The 19,638-nt window shown below is 46.3% G+C and overlaps 1 protein-coding gene across 1 annotated transcript in view; it reads right to left on the reverse strand.

The window, feature by feature from the left end:
• The window catches only part of LOC119455385 (uncharacterized oxidoreductase MexAM1_META1p0182-like), a 91,455-nt gene that overhangs the window by 44,089 nt on the left and 27,728 nt on the right, over window positions 1-19,638 (reverse strand). Inside the window, exons 2-5 of the mRNA XM_037716785.2 lie at window positions 13,216-13,355; window positions 11,321-11,413; window positions 6,918-7,056; window positions 2,530-2,570 (exon numbers count right to left, since the gene is read on the reverse strand). Coding sequence (XP_037572713.1) covers window positions 2,530-2,570; window positions 6,918-7,056; window positions 11,321-11,413; window positions 13,216-13,355 — 413 coding nt within the window. The remainder of the gene's footprint in view (window positions 1-2,529; window positions 2,571-6,917; window positions 7,057-11,320; window positions 11,414-13,215; window positions 13,356-19,638) is intronic.

Raw genomic sequence — 19,638 nt, forward strand, 5'->3', positions numbered from 1 at the left:
GAGGCTATACCATCTTGCTTCACACTTGCCGCGAGACCTTCCGCTCCTCCATGGTGCCTCATTCAGCCAACGATCAACCTGACAGTACCTGGCGTCCGGAAAAAAGTAGATATGTCATCGCCGGCTCTTAAACAGCTTACATTACTCCTATTATATGAAAAGTACCGGAATTACACCCACATAATACACCGTCTTGCAGAACAGCTCCACCGCCGCTGTCGTTATTCCAGAAAAAGCCATCACTATCAAGATGAAAACATCTCACTTGGCAACGTCGACAGCAGCAGAACTGGCAGCGCTTCGAGTCGCACTACACTTTATTAATGATGAACCAGCCCACAAATGGTCCGTTTTCTGCGACTCGAAGACGGCACTGCAGAGTTTACTGTCAGCCTTCCGGCGCGGTTCACAGGAACAACTGGTTTTCGAAATCACAGAGGCCATACACCACCTGACTGAGAAAGGACACGAAATAATCTTTCAGTGGCTGCCAAGTCACAGTGGAATTATTGGCAATGAACGTGCCGATCAAGCTGCTCGTTCAGCTCATGAACAAGACAACCGCCTATCGATCCCGCTGTCTGGGACAGATGCTGCAAGCATGCTCCGCCTACTTGCACGCCAATGCACTTCATCAGACTGGAATAAACCACATTTTATCCACGCCCGATTATACACCTTGGATCCAACATTAAGCCTTCGACTTCCAACAAGACTTCCCCGAAGAGATGCGACCCTTCTATGTAGGCTATGGTTGGGCGTCGCGTTCACCAATGCCTACGCGTTCCGCATAGGGATGGCCGACAGTGCAGCATCTGACAACTGTGGAGACACGGAAACGATTCGTCATGTTCTTTATCAGTGCCCGCAATACAGTGTGCAGAGACAATCGCTCTCCGTCGTGCTGAACCAGTTGGACGACCAGCCGTTATCGGAAGAAAGAATTCTGCAACATCGACGCGACTCAACATCGCATCAGAAGGCCGTGCAAGCGCTCCTGCGGTTCCTGAGTCCACTGGCCTGTGTGAACGTCTGTGATTGGAACGCCTCCTTTGTTACCTATGCCTGTGTCTTCTTCTTGTGTGTGTTTTTTTTCGCTCTCTCTCTCTTTGCACACTCTCCAACCCCTTTATCCCCCAACCCAGTGTAGGGTAGCAAACCAGAAACTGACTTCTGCTTAACCTGCCTGCCTTTCCTCTCTCGCTTGCACTCTCTTTCTCTCGCCGCACGCCATTTGCCATTCGCGGGCCGCCGTTCGACAGCGGTTTTGCTCGCGAACGGCGAGATTTCCTTGCCGTACGTAGAGAAGTTGAGACCGGGACTCATTTGTGCGGCAGCCTAAGCGCCGCTGATCGCTCGACGGCGCCGATATCGTCGCTAGGCCTTTCCCGCTTCCCTTCAGAGCTCAAGCGGACGGCGCTTCGAAATGAATTACTGACGTTCACAAGCCGCAATATTTTCTTGTCGTTGTTATCGCTCTTCGCAATAAATGTACACAAAGAAGAAAATACGCTGATATGAGCGGCGCCGTTGGCTGCGATGCGAGCACAGCCTGAGCCGGTCGTCTCCCGTCGGTAGCCGTGCACTGCAGCTGAGCTGCCGCCGATGTTTTCGTCGCCGGTGGCGGAGGCGCGCAGCTTCGCGGTCGTCGATTGGCCCGTTGATCGTGCTGCGGGCGGTGCGCCGGCCGAAATTCTGTATACTTTGGACACCTCTCGCGCGGCAGACGTTCTACGGCACTAGAGGCCGGTTCGTCGTCGGTATATTTGCCGCTAGCGTGGACGTGCCATAAGCGGAAATGGACTGCGCCTTGGCGATGACGTATGTCACATGACATTTGGAGGGGCGGTTGGTGAGGAGGAGAGACCAGCCGACGAGGAGAGTAGCGAAGGAAAGAGCGAAATGAGCGAGGGTCCGTATTTCGATCATCCAACGCGTGGAACTCCGCTATTACGGCACCATTTCGAAAAATTCTCGCGGCTACGTGTTCGTTGTAGAGTCGTGCACAGCTGCAACACCACAACTAAATTTCGACCTCTGGGTGGTTTAGGGGCCCTTTGAGCATCGGTCTATTTAAAACCTTACCTGTTATATCACTTTAGCAGCAATATTGTTCAGGTAGTTCACCACTATTTTAATTATTATGCGCAATAAGCTATAATAAGCTATAACAATAAGCCGATCACATATGTGCATGATCCACTTCTTGAATTCCCGGTTAACTCAGCAGCAGATATTACACTGATACTTGGCATCTCCCCATTAACGTACCGCCTCTAGCCGTGCAGTTCTGCTTTGCGGTACTTTTGCTTATTTGTTACCTGGCGCTTGATATGGTATAATGTTTATGAAAACTTGGGCAACATTTGAAAAGGGGGAATTGAGAGCAAGTATTCAGAGAAGTCGCGTTCGCCAACTTTTGTTGTTATCCTATCCTGTAACGAAGCCATTCCCCTGGTTCCCGATCCCAAAACAATCCCATCAGAAAATTGCTGCAAGCCGTGAACTTTTTGATAAAGCAGTACTCACCACAATCGACGATGCACCACTGGAAACGTTGACAATGGTGCCTAGAAAATAGTAATTGTTAGGAAATTGTTCTGTAAATGGTGAATATGATGGTAGGAATATTCAGTGACCATATCTTGAGTGCAATTAGGAAATTATGAGTGCCCAGTGAAATTATGTGAAACACGTTGTCTTTTGTGACATGTCCTCAATATGGATAGATGATGACAATAGGAAGAATAATATAAACCAAAGGATAGCTTGAAGCGAGAATTCAGCATATTGGTTGTACGTCGGGCCACCAGGTTAGCCTGGCATAACAAGAAAAAATGATTTCGGCCTCGCGTTTATCGAATGAAGACGGAGGTATGCTCAAACATTGACAGTGTTGTGCGCTAGGTATTCTGAAATGCTGTTCGAACAAGCGGGGTGAGTTAGAAGCACAAACTTTTTAGCACAAACCTAGTGAGAAAAATGATGCACAATGAATGTATGAATTACGTTATTCAAAAGAGAGTGGACTCAAGGTCGCTGGTGGAGGAGGAGGGATACACGGAGTAGAGGTAGGCACGCAATAAGTTACGCGCGCCTAGACTGCGAACCGTGGACTGAAATTGGGAGGACCAGCGTAAGAGAGTTTCGATATGAAAAGTTAGAACTGCAGATTGTGAGGTGGCAAGAGGAGGCTGAAGAATATTGATTTGTGCCATATTCTTAAGTACTATTAATAGGCCTTGACCAGATGTTCTTTTTGCTCTTTAAGTCACAATGTCCGCCAGGGTGACATACACTGTAAAATAATTTACGCTCTTGAAAGCGAATAGGGGTATTATATGGGTATTATACAGGTCGAAGTTGCGGGCAAAGATGATGACGTGATCCAAGTAGACGAGACACGTCTGTCACTTTAGGCCGGCTAGGACCGTGTCCATCACGCGCTGGAATGTTGCAGGCGCCGAGTAAAGGCAAAACTGCAAAAAGTCGGAGAGGCCGTCCGGCATATAAAGGCATTCTTTTCGTCACTCTCGTCAACTTCGATTCGCCAGTAGCCACTCTAAGATCCATGGACGAAAAATATTTTGCGTTGTAGAGTCGGTCTATTGCGTCATCTATCCGTGGGAGGGAGTATACATCCTTCTTCGTGACCTTGTTGAGGCGACAATAGTCAACGAGAAAACGCAGACTTACATCCTTCTTCTTCACTAAGACTACAGGAGACGCCCGTGGGCTTTTAGATGGCTGGATCGTGGAGCGTTTGGTCAACTTGTTGCTTTATAGCTTTTCCTTCTCGTGACGAAACTTGGCAGGAGATATGGCGGAGTAGTCGAGCACAATCTTCAGTTATATTGCAATATTTACCGATTGGAGTTTGTCGAATCTTTGATGACACCGAAAAGCAGCCTTTGTGCCCGTGTAGAAGACTTTGAAGGTTTTGTTGTTGATGCTCAGAAAGACTTAGATATATGTGGAAAGATGGCTCGGGAACTAGGGCCGTCGAAGTAGATGCGACGGAATCCGAGAGGGCAAGCCCATTGCTGGGTTCCACAATTTCCTCGATGCATGCGATCGTTGTGCCCTTTTAGGGGCGAAGCTCCTTAGGGTGTGGGTCGTTCCCTCCTCTGCAGTAGTAGTAGTAGTAGTAGTAGTAGTAGTAGTAGTAGTAGTAGTAGTAGTAGTAGTAGTAGTAGTAGTAGTAGTAGTAGTAGTAGTAGTAGTATGTAGCCACCTCTAGTTTATGAATTGCTCAATAGATGGCGTTGTGTGTCCGTAGCCGCCTGTAGTTTTATGAAGTGTTCACTAGATGGCGTTCCGGTTCCGCTTCCACTTCTGGTTGCAATTCCGGTTCCACTTCCGGTTCCGGTTCCACTTTGCGCGCGTTCGGTGCGAACGCGGGCAAAACGCCGACGGCGTCGACAACAGTTCTGCGCGTTGCTGGTGCTGCTGCATGTCCAAGTTTATACAGCTGATAAAACTACCTTGAGTCGACCCTATGGCTGCTTCGCATACTACTCAGGGTGCCCCTACGGGAAGATGGTGTAATTTTCTCTCTCGTTCCCGACGCGCGCTCTCTTAATCTCTCGTCTGTAGCTGTGCTTTACCCGAATGATCCCCCGCTGCTTCGCCCACTCATCATCATTCACTTCGTGGATATGCTGTGATTTTTTATGTGTCTGAACTCCTGGCTGAAGTTTGTCAGCATCAATTTGTCAGCGACGCAAATTTCACGGTCGAGCAGTACACATTGGTCGCCCTCGATGACACCTTATACGTCTGCGGTTGTTTCGGGGCTGACAGAAATTATGAGGCTGGGGCGAGGCGGTATACTGACTTGGTCTTCGAGTACACTCAAGGTATGGCGACTCGGAGAGCCATCTGGCGGTATCCGTTGGTTTTCCGATAGCGTTATCGACTTGGACTTCAGGTAAAAGACTGCGCCGTGTTCGTTCAGGAAGTCCATGCCGAGAATTACGTCTCGTGAGCGATGTTGGAGGATGACGAAGGTCGCAAGTAGGTCCGGTCACGAACGCTAATTCTTGTGCAGATTCCAGTCGGTGCTCTCAGTTGTCCTTCAGCTGTCCTGGTATGAGTACCTTTCCTATACAGTCTTAACTTTCGTTAACGTGCCGGCGAAGAGTGAAATCATTATGGAGTAGTCAGCTCCTGTGCTCACGGGAGCGGTGACAACGTGGCCGTCGAAAAGCAGGTCGAGGTCGGTGGTTCTGTGTCTTGCTCTATGTAACGTGCGGTGCTCATTCTTGCCAACATCCCGGGGTTGAAGTCTTTTTTCTTAGGGGGGGGGGGGGGGCAGTTAGGGATACAGCGCTGGCGGATGAGTAAATTTTTGTACCCTCGTGGTTTCCGGCGCACCTCAGCCCCCAGCCTGACTCCTTGCCCAATCTCAATGACATCGCCCACTCCCAAGCGCGCGCACTAACCCACCGCGCGGGCGCAAGGGCGAGCTCAGAGGCCGGGGTTCTCGATTTTCGGGACACTCTCGCTACCTTCAACGAAATCACTAAGCCCTATCACCTGGGTAGGAGTACATATCATCTCCCTCATAGCAAACTGGCTAGACCTCTGTCGTCCACTTTACGCATGCTTCAGACTAAGTCCAATCCCAACCTGGCCCTTTTTTTCATTCCATCACACCAGAGGCTTTTAGCTCTACTTTCCTCGACTGTGCGGCTGTTAGCAATCAAGAGCACATGCTCTGGTGAGCGCCCCTCGTTAGATGGACATGCCCCTCGTTAGATGTACCCAATCGCGCCACGTAAGAAGAATGGAGCTCTGCCATCCAGAACTTTCACGACAAACATGGGCTGTCCAGAGATCCCACGATGCGGCGGTTAGGCTCTGCCTACCCGTCCGCACGTGGGAGCGGCCCGCAGCTATGCCCTAGGGCAGGGCTTCTCAGGACGTTCTTTGTCTGTCTGTCTCGAAAAAAACAACAACAAAACAACTGTGCATCACGAAAGGCAGGCGACACCGGCTGTCGAGGTGTAGCAGGGTTCCATGAACTTGGCCACGGATTCCATTCCTATATATGCCAGTCTCTATTTTTGCAGCCAAATACAGCGCACGTTTTCCCTCTACCGCTCCACATTTTACTGCTTGAATGGAGCACAGCGCGTTAGCGAACACTCAGTTGTACTTCCGGCAGCTGACAGCGCAGAAGTAGGACAGAAGTTGTAATGGTTTCGTATTCGGGCGCTTTAGCTGAGGCAACGTGGGACGCACCGCTGAAAGTACCATCTCGTTTCTCTAGAGCAAACTGCTCACGATAATGGTCTATATCTCATGTAGGGTTTCACACGTAAAATATTGCCGTCAACCTTCTGTTTTACAATTTTTTTTCTTTTTATGGCATTTGATGTATATGCGGGCAGTCGAACTCAGAAGTGAATATTGTCTGTCAATGCATTGATGTACCCTCCTTCAAATTAACAGCATTAGCTTATAAGATATTGTTGCTTGCGTTTCTTCTGAATTAAAATTGTACCTTCTGTTAATATGGATGTAGCCCTTACAAACGTAAAAAATAACAGATTATTTTAGATTTCTCTTCACTGTCCAGCTTCCTATTATATTACGTGTCAACACTGTCAAGTAATCATGATGTACTGTATGCAGAAATTTTTAAAGAGAAATTTCATTTGCATTCGTTGACCAGGTGCTTTACTCAGCATCTGTTTATGTAGAATACAACAGAATACAAAAAGATGGGCTCGGGGCTACCTAAAACTCCCTTGTGAGGCCAAACGAAAGCTCATTGTGCAACCCTTTCTAAGCGTCGCCAGCAATGGTGTTCATTCGTTTTTGCAGCCTGGAATGCGACATATAGGCCAATGACACACAAATTAACTACACGGCAGCGGATATGTTACGGGTAATCATAAATCGCCACGAACCTTTGCTTTGACGCAAATGGGGCAGAGCGTGTCGCATCACACAAAGCGTACCGCGAAGGTTGACATTCCAAACGCTGTCATATTGTTGCAACGTCGCAGTCTCTGTGTGTCCTTCCATAAATAATCCCGCGTTGTTGACCTGAAGACAAAAATTGATCAGGCTCATACTCAGCGGTTGATAAGGTTTGCTGTAGACTGTTACTTTAACTTACTAACTAAATCTTGACAGTAACGTCTTAAAGTGGATTGAATGTTTCCTCACTAAGAGATCACAATTTGTTGCTGCAAACGGTCATACTTCTTTTTGCGAAGTTCATTCCGGCGTTCCGCAAGGTTCTGTCTTAGGCCCCCTGTTATTTCTTATTTATATTAATGACCTCTCATCAGTTATAGTCATCTAACATTCATCTCTTTGCCGATGACTGTGTTATTTTTCGGGAAATTACTAACGATGACGACACTAAGCTATTGCAATCTGACCTTGACGCTATATCTAACTGGTGCGCAAAATGGTTAATGCACCTAAATATTAAAAAGTGCAAAGTCATGCGTGTATCTAGAACTTCCACTAGCTCACCTCTTTATTATCCTAACAACATTCCTTTGGATTCTGTTAACTATTACAAGTACCTAGGAGTTCACATCACGACTAATCTAACTTGGTCGCTACATATTGAGTACGTTATCAACAATGCTAACCGCATGCTTGGCTATTTGCATCGTAACTTTTCTACTGCTCCATGTGGCTTAACGTTGCAGCTTTATAAGACACTAATACGCCCTAAACTGGAATATGCTACAGCCGTGTGGGACCCAAGCTATGACAATCTATTAACTTCCATTGAACTTGTCCAGAATAACTCCGTTCGTTTTATATTATCTAATTATGACAGAACTGCGACCATCTCCGCCATGAAAACTTCCCTAGCACTTCCTTCTTTAGCATCTCGCAGAAAAGTTTCTCGTTTAACACTGTTTCACAAGTTGTATCACCATTCTTTCCTACATGACCAACAACTCCGTTGCCCACAGTACATATCCCGCCGCATCGATCATCATCCCAAAGTAGGTATTCTATTATGCAAAACAAAGCCCTTTTTGAACTCTTTTTTGCTTCGTACGTCAAAAGAGTGGAACGAACTTCCCGTTGACATTGTTAGTATTAACGATAATAACATGTTCCATGATGCATTAGCTAACATTATATAACTGCGAGCTTTATTTGTACGAACTGTACTGATTGCTTTTTTGTTCAATTATTTCTGTGTGCATTATATAATTACGAGCTTCACTTGTATGAATTAACTGTACTGACTGATTTTTGTTTCAGCTATTTTTTGTATAACAACCCACTCCCCTCTGTAACTTATTTATTTATTTTACCCATTCCCCCCTGAGGGTAAAATAAATAAATAAATAAAAAATTGACCAACAAGGGTAGCGCTATAGGTATTCGAATGGTTGCTACATTTAAAAGAATTGCGAATAAGCTGTTATGCGTTCTCAGCATATGAAACCATGTTCTCGACCTAAGGAATGACGATGTTGAAGTGTCTCAGACAGGCGGTCTTTACGTTTTGAGGAAGGAAAACGATTTCACACAGTAAACTCGATCGAAAAAAGAAATTATGCGTGGATCTCCTATCGCAAACACCAGAGACCAGCGGAGCCAGGGATATCCTAGTAAAGCAGTGGCAAATCACACACTTAGTCTAACTTTTGGTGGGCTTCCTCCATCTCCGCTGATCTCATGGTGTTTGCGATAGCAGAGCAACGCATAATGTTTTGTAGCGAGAGCTACACTGGCAGCATTATCACCGTTTCGCTCTGGCCTGTGGCTGCACCGCGAGCTGAGCCGTTGCCTAGCAACTGCCGCAGCTGTCAGCGCCACTCGCCGCGCCATCTGGCGTCGTCTGCTCGAGTACCACGGCGAGGCGACGCACCGCCGCCGCCGCCGCAGTTGTGTTGCAAGCGTTCGCCGCTTGCAACTGGCATCATGTCAGAGGAGGAGCTGGTGAAACCGCGTTGCAACAGAGGAGGAGCCGACGTTGCATCGTAAATATAGAAGGGGCGGCTAGGTGTGATTCATCGGTAGATATGGAAAGTGAGTCGGAGAGACTGAAGGAAGCCAGGCTTCGTCATCGAAATGAAACAAAGAGGAGGCAGCGAGCCGAGGAGACGGAGGAAGAACGAGCGGCACGCCTCGAGAAGAGTCGTAAAGTACGAAGCGGCCAGACGAGTCGATTCAGATGAGGATAGCACCCGAAACGTGTTCAATTAATTGGGCGACAACCCCTTATCCTCCCGCCTCACCGACCATCGGGCCGTCGTTGTGGCAATTGAGAAACAAGATGAACACTTTCAAAATAAATGCGTTAAACTTTAAAAAATGTCTAGTCTTTAATGTAACCATAACTTAACGAGAGGTAACAAGCAAACCTAAACACTCAGACATACGAAGCTAAACGAGAAAGATGTAACCGTAGAGCGAACCAAGCTAAACAATAATATTAATCGTACCTCTCGCTACGCACACCCAGGCATAACTGAGTTAAGCCACAGCCAATTTTTTTTTGACACACCAGTGGAGATTGAGAATGCTAACATGTTTTCTTCTGCGACGCTTGGCTGCAGCTTCCCTAGCTCTCGCTTCAGTCTTTCGGAAGAGACGAGTGTCCAGTTCTCTGGTCTAAACCTGCCGAGCCGCCGCCAGAGGCGTCGGCTGCAGTGACGGATACCGGGCGCGTTCGGCGCGAACGCGGGGAAACGCGGTCGGCGTCGGCAGCAGCTTTACGCGTCCCACTACTACCTTCCCGACTCATCCTCTTCACCTCGCATCCGCTATGCTGCGCGATGCTATTTTTATACTCTGCTTTCACTCTCTCCGAGCTCTTACTCCAACAGCTCGACGAAGCTGCGGACGGAACTTCACTCTCCCTCGCCACAAGTTGCATAGCTGTTGCTTCCCCTTTTCGTCTCGCCTAGCATTCCTCCTCTCCACGTCGCTGGGCATTTTCCGATCCACGCCGGGCACGGCTGGAGCTCAAGCTTAAACAATTCCGCTGTTAATAATGTCTAGCGTATCCGATCTACCCCGTCTACCTTTATAATTTGATTTCTGAATGGTCGTATTCTATAATAGAACACATATTAAAATGTTTTCTTCTATCTATGCCTCTGTTGCTATGGTTAAAAGACACTAAAATATACAAGGTGTGCCGAACTTTTAAATATCGCACCAACCGGCAGAGGGAGCGCGCTGCGGCTATGCTGAGCGCACGTAGCGGCAGGTTTAGACAATAAAGCGCCATTTGCCTCGTTTTGTTCTGACGGTTAGTTGGCGAACAGCCGCTGAATTGAGCACGTACAGAAGCGGATTAGTGCCAAATGACAATGAAAGAGCTCGAAGAACAACGTGCGTGTGTGTGTGTTGCAATACTTTCGCAGTGTTGAAATCAGCCAGGAACTGGTTGCCACTGCCAGTGACAACGAAAACTTCTTTGAGAACATCATACCAGGTGATGAGAGGTCAGTTTGTGGCTATCATATTGCAACGAAGGTGCAGTAATAGCAGTGGGCGGGCAAAGGGAGACCAAAAAAGCACGCATGAGTAGGTCAAAGATCCAGGCGATGTTGGTTGTGTTTTTTGACTGCAAAGGCATTGTCCATCAGGAATTTGTACCACGTGGTCAGATGGTAACGAAGAAAGTCTATCAGTGAACTGTAGTGCGTTTGAGGGATGCTGTGCGCAGTAAGAGGCCTGAATTGTGGGAAAACCAGACTTGAATGTTGCATCATCATAATGCGCCAGCTCGCGCGTCGCTCCTTGTCCGCAAGTATCTACCGAAACATCCCATTGGTGCTCTGCCCCGTCCACCAGATTCTTCGTACCTAGCCCCAGCAGACTTTTTCCTGTTTCCCAAACGTAAAATCACATTGAAAAGACGTCGTTGCCAAACCATAGAGGAGATTCAGGACAATGCGACAAGAGACCTGCGCGCCATTCGAGAAAGTGCATTCCAGGAGGCTTTCCAAAAATGGAAGAAACCAGGGGAACAGTGAATTGCCAGCAGGGGGGACTATTTTGTGGAGGACAGTGGTTTTACAATAAGCAATAAAGATGTTGTAACAAAAGTTCGGTTTCTTTTTGAATACACCTCGTATATATAAATAAGAGGAAAGACGTAATGATTTGAACTCTTCAGAGTCAACGCTTTTTTGTGATTCAATAAACAATTTCGGTAAACATTATTGAATAAAAGGAACATTATTCGCCAAAGAGGTGAAACCAATATAACAGTACAGATATCCTAGCATTATCCTGTCGGAAATATTACTGTTCCATGTGCTCAGTGTTAAACTACATCCGTCAGCAGGCTTGAAACATTGTACTTCGCACTCACCAAAATATCAATTTTTCCGAAGTGTTTCACTGTCTTTTCCACTACAGCGGCTACATCCTCTTCGATCGATATGTCTCCAGGTACAACGAGTACCTGGAAAGGAACGAGAAGACAAAGAAACAAGAAAATGAGCAATTGTTCTACCTTAAATAACGGCGATTGTAACGGCACCAGCTGTAAATACAGACCCTTTGGCAACGGTGCACACGTTCGATTATTGCACTACGATACCGTATGTTCGATTTTTCCTCCAGTTCATCGCAGTTAAGATAATTTAGACAAAGCCATGCAGATAGGGTATTCTTTACGCGTGGCTTTGAATAAACAAGACTTCGAGCGTGTACATCAAAGGTTTTCACAAGCACCCAAATAAATATTTTCAACATTCGTGCGGTGGTTTTTTACAGCAAAACTTTTAGCCTCTATAGTTGAATTGAATCTTTATTTTCATGCATTGTACATGAAGGATGGTGGGAGTAAAATACGAATAAGAGCTGCTTGACTAGCTTGCACTGCCTACAAAAGGGTTGCCAAGAAGTTACATGTAATAGTAAACAATACCTAAGATATCAAACTTGAGATATGCTAATTATTACAATCACAATAATTCGGAATTGTTACAAAAAATTAGGTTTAAAAGGATACAATAGTTATTGCAGAACGCACCACGCGCGTGGTTTTCCCATCCGTTCGCCGAAACTGATCTGAGGCGAAGGAAGCCCGGAGGAGTGCGTGCCAACCCGCTTTCCTTCCATGTACCTCCTCGCGACACACGAAACAAACCTGACTGGTCGCGCGCGTGTCACGTGATCCGCGTGTCACGTGATCCGCGTGTCACGTGATCCGTGATCACGCGTGTAGCATATTCAATGCGGGTGTGCGCTGCACGTGATTTCTTTCTGTCTTTCTTTCTTTCTTTCTTTCTTTCTTTCTTTCTTTCTATCTTGTCCCTGGAATGTGCCATTGAGCGTGAACCCTTTCTGCACTATCGCCAGGATCGGCTCGTTTTTCAGCGTGACACCACCACCACCGCCGACACTTGTGAGCCTATAAAGCTTTGCTTAAAAATAAACCTGCTCCTCTCATGCTTTACGGTTGAGTCCATATTTCCCTGCTGATTTACCAAAATACGTTTATATAGTATATCTAGGGTGCGGGTGATACATTTGCCTGAATGTGACGATAACGTAAAAGGACAATATTGGGGAACGTGAACTACATATTTTGTGCTCTTCGCCATAATTCTTTCCTGATCTGTGGTTGACGGGCCTCAGCGTGCCTCCCAGTGAATGTAATGGAGCCGACGGAAATCCAAGGAGCCGTACAGAGCGGTTGTTAGGAAACAGTCCTGTGACGCCGTGTTTGTATTTTTTTCCTTTTCTCCTGTGAGTTGTGGTTGATTGAGTTAGAATAAAAGGGAGATGCTCTGCTGTAATTGTGGTTTTTAATGAAATTTATGAAACCTTACATCACAAGTACTGTGCCTCTTGTGCCCGGTATTTAGCAGCAGCCTTTTCATTGATTCTGAGCATGAGTTGCTAATAAAATTTGTATACTCAGCCTTTCAAGGTTCATATCTTGTATTTCTTTAAACATTGATACACAGTTGTGCACGAGAAATAAACTCATGATCACCAGGTTCCCTAATGGCATTGTCGGCAAGCGAACTGGTTCTTGTTGTTTAGAAGCATGGTAACTACTGCCACGACGAAAAAAAAAAGAGAAAAGAAACTATTCACAGCCATGCTGCTTTATTCAATGCCTGCCCGTCCACAAACTTGCTCCACGCAAGTAGAAGCAAAGCATTCCTCCTAATATATAGATAAAGGGGCTGCGAACAATGTGCACCCTCTTTAAGTGAACCAGCATAATTTTTAGACACCACACTTTCCTACCTTGTCGCTTGAGAGCCCATTAGCGGAGCACGCCTCAGCAACGCCATCAAGTGCTGCTTTGTTCCGTGCCGTGAGGGAAAGTGAGCAGCCAAGGGAGGCAAAATGCAGGGCAGTGCTCTCGCCAATTCCCGCCGAAGCACCTGCAGGAAGTAAAGCACCACCTCAAAAGAACGTTAAAAAAAAAAAAAAAAACGAGCGCGCTGAGTGCTCGGCTAATCTGTCGCCTTGTACAGTTAGTTTTCAGCGGCTCACTTTATCAAAAGTGTAAAAAGGTACTGTTTCGCGACTCCGAACTGAAAAGTATCTTCTTTACAGTCCATGGAAGAACGGACGTAGTTCCTTTTCATCATGGTCAATTGCATAATGAGTATTTCATAAATACTCACTTTTCATGTCTTCAATATAGGGAAAAATTTCTTATGAGAAATTTCTTAGGCGCCATCAAAACGAACTGGCGCAATTTTTATTTATACGCAGCAAGTAATGAGTTTTTGTGCGTCCTAAATATGATCGCTACGTATGATATATAGCGCGACGTATGAAACAATTCAAAGAACTATCGTACAACCGTACAACAAGGCATTCATTTTAGCTGCATGCTTGGAGGAGCTCTAGGCTTACGGCTTGCGACGAACTGGCATTGCGCTAGGAAATCTGTGACAGGAATTCCTTCAGGCTGCTTCTTACCAGCTTTTAATACTGATCCTTGCGTATTCACACATTTTCGGTTCGTTTTATCTTTTGTTTTATACGAGGATTATCTCACTGTATTTAAACATTACATAATTTTATTGTATCATTGCATTAACAATCATATTTGTCTGAAAAAGAGTTCTGCATAAACTGAAACTGACTTGGAGGTCGAGCATCGGGATTTTAGATGACCATCTGCCCTAGGAGAATGACACTACACATTATCACTCATATGTCCAGGGGCCGACGTTGTGGCAGGGACAAAAACAGATGCCAAATTAAATTCTAACACTGATCTGAACAGTTGCACAAGCACCAAGGCAGTCACAAAAGAATACTGAGGTTAGAGGTAAATTCGGCAGAATCCACCTCACCATTACAGTCGACGATAAAGAGCAAGAAAGCAGACGCTGTTGGGCGGTGCACATCACAGGTGAGCAATCTAATCAGTTCTATTCGTGCCTTGCACCCCGGCCTGTCATTTTTTCACGCGATGTTCTTATTTATTGCTGCTACACGGGTACAGATTAACAAAAAAAAAAACTAAGGAAGCAAATGTCGTTGCTATTGCGTAAATGAATCCGAGAGCCTTCGAAGATCTACCGCTTATGTAACGCTGAAACTGGAAATGTTCTAACAGAAAGAAAGGCAAAGCAGATTAGGTTGGTGTAGAAATGCTCATTTCTGACAAGTCTAATTGATTCAGAATTGAGGCTATCTGTGACGATCGTCTTTCGGCAACAGGAACCAACCCGGGAGAAAATGTAGTTCTAGAAATGGCTTACTCGAAGAATAGACAATAATTGCAGGCAGGAAGCGAAGACTGCACACTGCTTGCATGAAATATAAAGAAAAACTCGAAAATATGCAGGAATACTTCGTGATAAGGTGATACGAATGCCGACGTTGAAAACTTTGTTTGGTGCCTTGAAGATATCGGGGGAAATATTCGCCGCCCTAATTAACATTCATTCGGAAAACAAGTGTGAATCTAAATCACCTTGGGAGTCCGAAAATAGGCAGTTGTTTATTGATACAAAGATATGGCAAGAAGTGTCTAACCAACTGGATAACTTGTTCTCAGACGAGGGAGAAACTGGAAGCTTCAGGATTCATCACAAAAGTAACATCGACAGCTAGAAAATGCACGTCCGCACTTTTAATCCGAAACAACCTTGTCCGTCTATGTGGTGTATCAACTATCTGGGCCTATTTCGCAAAGCAGAATGTAAGAAGATGGCAGTAAATATAATCAAACCGCCGTTGGAAAGTCATCGCTATATATGTTCTGCGTGAAATAAGCGCATTATGCCCCGAAATAAAACCTTGTCCGAGTCAACCTCGTTATTTGTCGTGTATTAACTATCGGGCCTCTTTTGAGAAGCAGCCAGTGAAAAGGTGGCAGTAAAAAGAAATAAACCACGGTTTGCATAATCACTGTATTGGTGTTTCGCTTGAATTAAAACAAAAGCACGGTGCCCCCGAAATAAATGTTATCCGAGTCAACTCAGTCTTTATTGTTTATCAACTGTATGGGCTCTTTCGCTACGCAAATGGTGAGAAAGTGGCTGTAAAAAGTACGGCAGAACCCATCTCCCGATGCATGTCTGTGTTAATGTGATTAACACCTGAGAAATTTTAAATGATTCTTCTTTCTCAATAAAGTGCACCACAAAAGAAAAAGTGGCACATGCTCAATTACACAAGTTCTCAAAGAGATTCATTGAAGGGCGCCACTTATCTAGTGGCACATCCCTAGTATCACAAATTGGTATTTCGTTCGCTGACGAGCGCTACCCATTAAACGTGGACTACCCACTCCCATTGACCCAAGTTGAATTAAAGAAGATGGTAGGCATCCTTGCACACGTTCCGAAAACAAGTGGGGACTGGCGGCCTTGTGGGGATTACAGCACCCTGAGCTTTCCAGATCACTACCCCCTAACCAACATCCAAGACTTCACGATCGACTTGCGTGGATGCATGATGTTCTCTAAGCTCGACCTCGACAAGTCATACCACCAAATTTCCATGCCTCAGAAAACGTTCATAAGACCGTCATTGTCACCCATTCTGGCGCTTCGAATTCATTCGCATGCCCTTCGGCCTTAGAAAGGTTTCACACAGTTTTGAACGCTTCATTTTTGTAATTCTCTGAGACCTGCGGTTCCTGTTCGCCTACGTGCACGACATACTGGTCACCTGTGCCTCACCTTCCGAAAACGTTTGACATCTGCGCCTTCTGTTGGAGCGTTTCACCAACCATGGCCTGATCATCAAGTTGGCCAAATCCGAATTTGGCGTTCATTCATGGGAGTTTTTGGGTCACTTGGGTGACGCTAGCAGCATACGTCCCCTTCCCTACACGGTCACAGCCATCAATGAAATACCACCCTGAATCACTGGGCCAACTTGGCTGCTTGCTGTGGCTCGTGAAATGTTACCGGTGTTTTTTATCTCCATGTGCCGCCATCGTCGAATCCCTCGTAAGGCTACTTTAGTGAACAAAGTCAACTTCAACTACGCCTGCTTGGAACGCTAACGACGCCTTCATTGCGATCATTGGTTTACTCTCGTCAGCACCTCTTCTGGTGCAATCGGAGCACAACGACCCCACTAGTGTCACGGTAGATGCATCCCGAGGTGCCATCGGTGGCGTCCTTCAGCAGTTACCCAATGGCGAGTGGCGACCGCTGCTTTTTAATGCGTTCGCATTATTAAGGTACTTCCCTCACTTTCCGAGATCTATCTATCTATCTATCTATCTATCTATCTATCTATCTATCTATCTATCTATCTATCTATCTATCTATCTATCTATCTATCTATCTATCTATCTATCTATCTATCTATCTGACCGTTTTCCCGTCTACTGTAGACTGGGTTGTCTATGGTGGAATGGTAGCGCATCGGACTGCTGTGGTGAGGGAGAAGCGTTCGAAACTAACCCCCGGACAAAGTTGGGTTACTTAGTATGTGGCAATGCGTTCATCTACGTGCCGCCCTTCAACGCACGTCTTTCACGACTCAAAAAAATTCACGGCACAATCTCGACGAGGACAAAGACCACAAAGACAGAACGGGTGCCCGTACTGTCCTGGCTTTGCATGAAAACCCCGGGCACCCTTATTCTAGAGGTTCGGTCCCACTTGATGGTCGTCTGTGAAGCGCAGAGCTAATCGCGCACGTGCGAGATCTGCCGCAAGCATTTGCGATTTAGTTAATAAATTTATTGTGATTTTCATTCTTTGGGAACCACGAAGTTTGCGGTATGTCTGTCTGTCTCTCCATCTGTCCTAAGCTAGTCTTTTCCGCGCTGAATTGGATCGCTGGGTAGTCTATGGTCCAATGGAAAGACCATTGCGCTGTTGTACTGAGGGAACTGTGTTGGAAATCAACTATCGGACCAACTAGGATCACATAGTATACCGGGTGTTCAAAATTAAGCTTTATTGTTTTCTTAAAATTAGGCACTGGGAGGCACGCGAATACCACCTGTGCAAATAAGTTACGTGCCCAGGGGGACACAAAGCGAGAGGATAATTATCGCTGTCAGCAGCCGAATTTAACTAAAATTTAATAATTAACTTTTTATTGACTGCAGTAAGTGTGTATGTTCGTATTTAAATGTTAGAGACAGTCGTGTTGCTACACAGTTTCACTTCGAAGAATTCTTCTAGCATGTCTGTGCTCCAAGATATCCGACTCCAAATTTTAATTGTCGTTCGCTGATACGCATGTAAGAGAGTGAGGATCGGCGCAAAGCTTCTCCCTGACGTGACGCGGCTGTTGCGTGCGGCGTTTAGTCCGACAACAGGGCGGAGGCATAGGCAAAGATGATAACTGTCCCCCCTTCCCCTGCCGGCTGGGGAAATCAAGATATCACCACGCGGTGTCACCGTTACGCACGCGCACTGCCCTCCGGCTTCTCCGCTTGCACCATTGTCTCGGCATGGCAGCTGCCGCCATCGTTACAGGCTGTTCGGTCGCGTGTTACGACAGCTGCTCCAGGTTCTTCAACTTTTTAAGTCACCAGCCGAGAGGGGAAGGGGACTGTTATCATCTTTGCCAATGCCTCCTCCTCATTGTCAGACTAAACGCCGCACGCAACAGCGGCGTCATATAAGGGAGGAGCTTTGCGCCGATCCAAACTTCCTTGCATGCGTAATTTGAAGTTTTCAAAGTTTTAAAACATTTAAAATCATGTGAACGACAATTGAAATTCGGAGTCGGATATCTCGGAGCACCGACAAGCTAGAAGAATTCTTCCAACTGATACTGTGCAGAAACATGACTGCCTCTGACTTTTCAATACAAACATACCCACTTGCTGCAGTCAACAAAACGTTAATTATTCAATTTGAGTTAATTGGGCTGCTGACAGCGATAATTATCATCTCACTTCGTGCCCCCCTGGCCACATAAATTGTTTGCAGAGGTGGTCTTCACGTGCCTCCCAGTGCCTCAGTCTGCCAGTCAAAGAACTTTATTTAAAGGCTCTGCGAGTTTGTGGGACGGGCAAATGGTCCCGCCTAGGTGACGGCCAGGAGCTCTTGAGCCGTGGCGGCTTCCTCGGCCCGCTGGACAGCCCAAAGTTGATCGTCAAGGGTAGAGCTGAGCAACACAGTCTCCCAGCGCACGCGGAGGCGATCGTGAGAGGCTGCATCCCATTATTGTTTTTATGCCTCGACATTCTCATAGCATACGTTCCAGATTGGCTCTAGAACCACAGTTTTTGCATTTATCTGTCTTGCACATGTCAGGGTAAATGAGGTGTGAGATCGCCGGGTCCGGATAAGTTCTGGTCTGTAATTGCCGCCATTCGACAGACTGCTTTTTGCTGAGCTATTCGTCAGTTGGTGGGAAAATGCACTTTTGCAATTTGTATTGTTGTGTGATGTCATTAAATCTGGTCATACGATCCTTCCATTCCACTCCTCTCCATCCTCGTTCTCAGGAGACAGTGCCGGCCCTATTATCGGCCGTGACTCGGTCCGTAAGCCCTCTAGCCACGTCATGCGCCATCTTATTATTATTGCTGTCTCCTGGCGAGGTGGAGGTGGGAGCGGGTGTCCATGTTAAATAAACATCATTTTCTTGACTTTTGGTACCTGCCATTAGGATTCGTAGTGCTTCAGGAGAGATTCGGCCATTAGCGAAATTTCGTACTGCCGCCTGAGAGTCACTGACTATTACGTCCGCTTCGGTCTGTGATAGTGCTAGCGCAATAGCTATCTCCTCCGCAGTATCGATGTTTACTGTGCTTGCCGTAACGCATGTTTTGCACTTCTTTTCGTGATCAATTACTACGGCTGTAAAGCCGTGCCTGTGCTTGTATCTAGCAGCGTCTACAAATACTGCGTCTTTACTATTCCCAAATGTCTTTTGTATGACCATTGCTCTGCTTTCTCGTCTGTTATGGTACACGGGAGGCATGTTATGGTACACGGATGGACTGACTGACTGAGGCACTGGGAGGCACGCGAAGACCAGCTCTGCAGAGAGAGAGCAAGGAGAGGAAAGGTAGGGAGGTCAACAAGAAGAGCGTCCGGTTTTCTCCCCTGCACTAGGGGTGAGGGAAAGGGGGAATAGAAAGAGTAAAATAGGGAGAGATTGAGTACTGAGTACATGTGGGACGATGTACAGGGACAGTATAGGCGGTGTCTCAAACCGGTGCACTTCAAATACTATACTGATGCACGCATCGCTTTTTGTGCAAGTGATGGATGT

The sequence above is a fragment of the Dermacentor silvarum genome, chromosome 6, assembly GCF_013339745.2.
Source record: "Dermacentor silvarum isolate Dsil-2018 chromosome 6, BIME_Dsil_1.4, whole genome shotgun sequence".
Lineage (NCBI taxonomy): Eukaryota > Metazoa > Arthropoda > Arachnida > Ixodida > Ixodidae > Dermacentor > Dermacentor silvarum.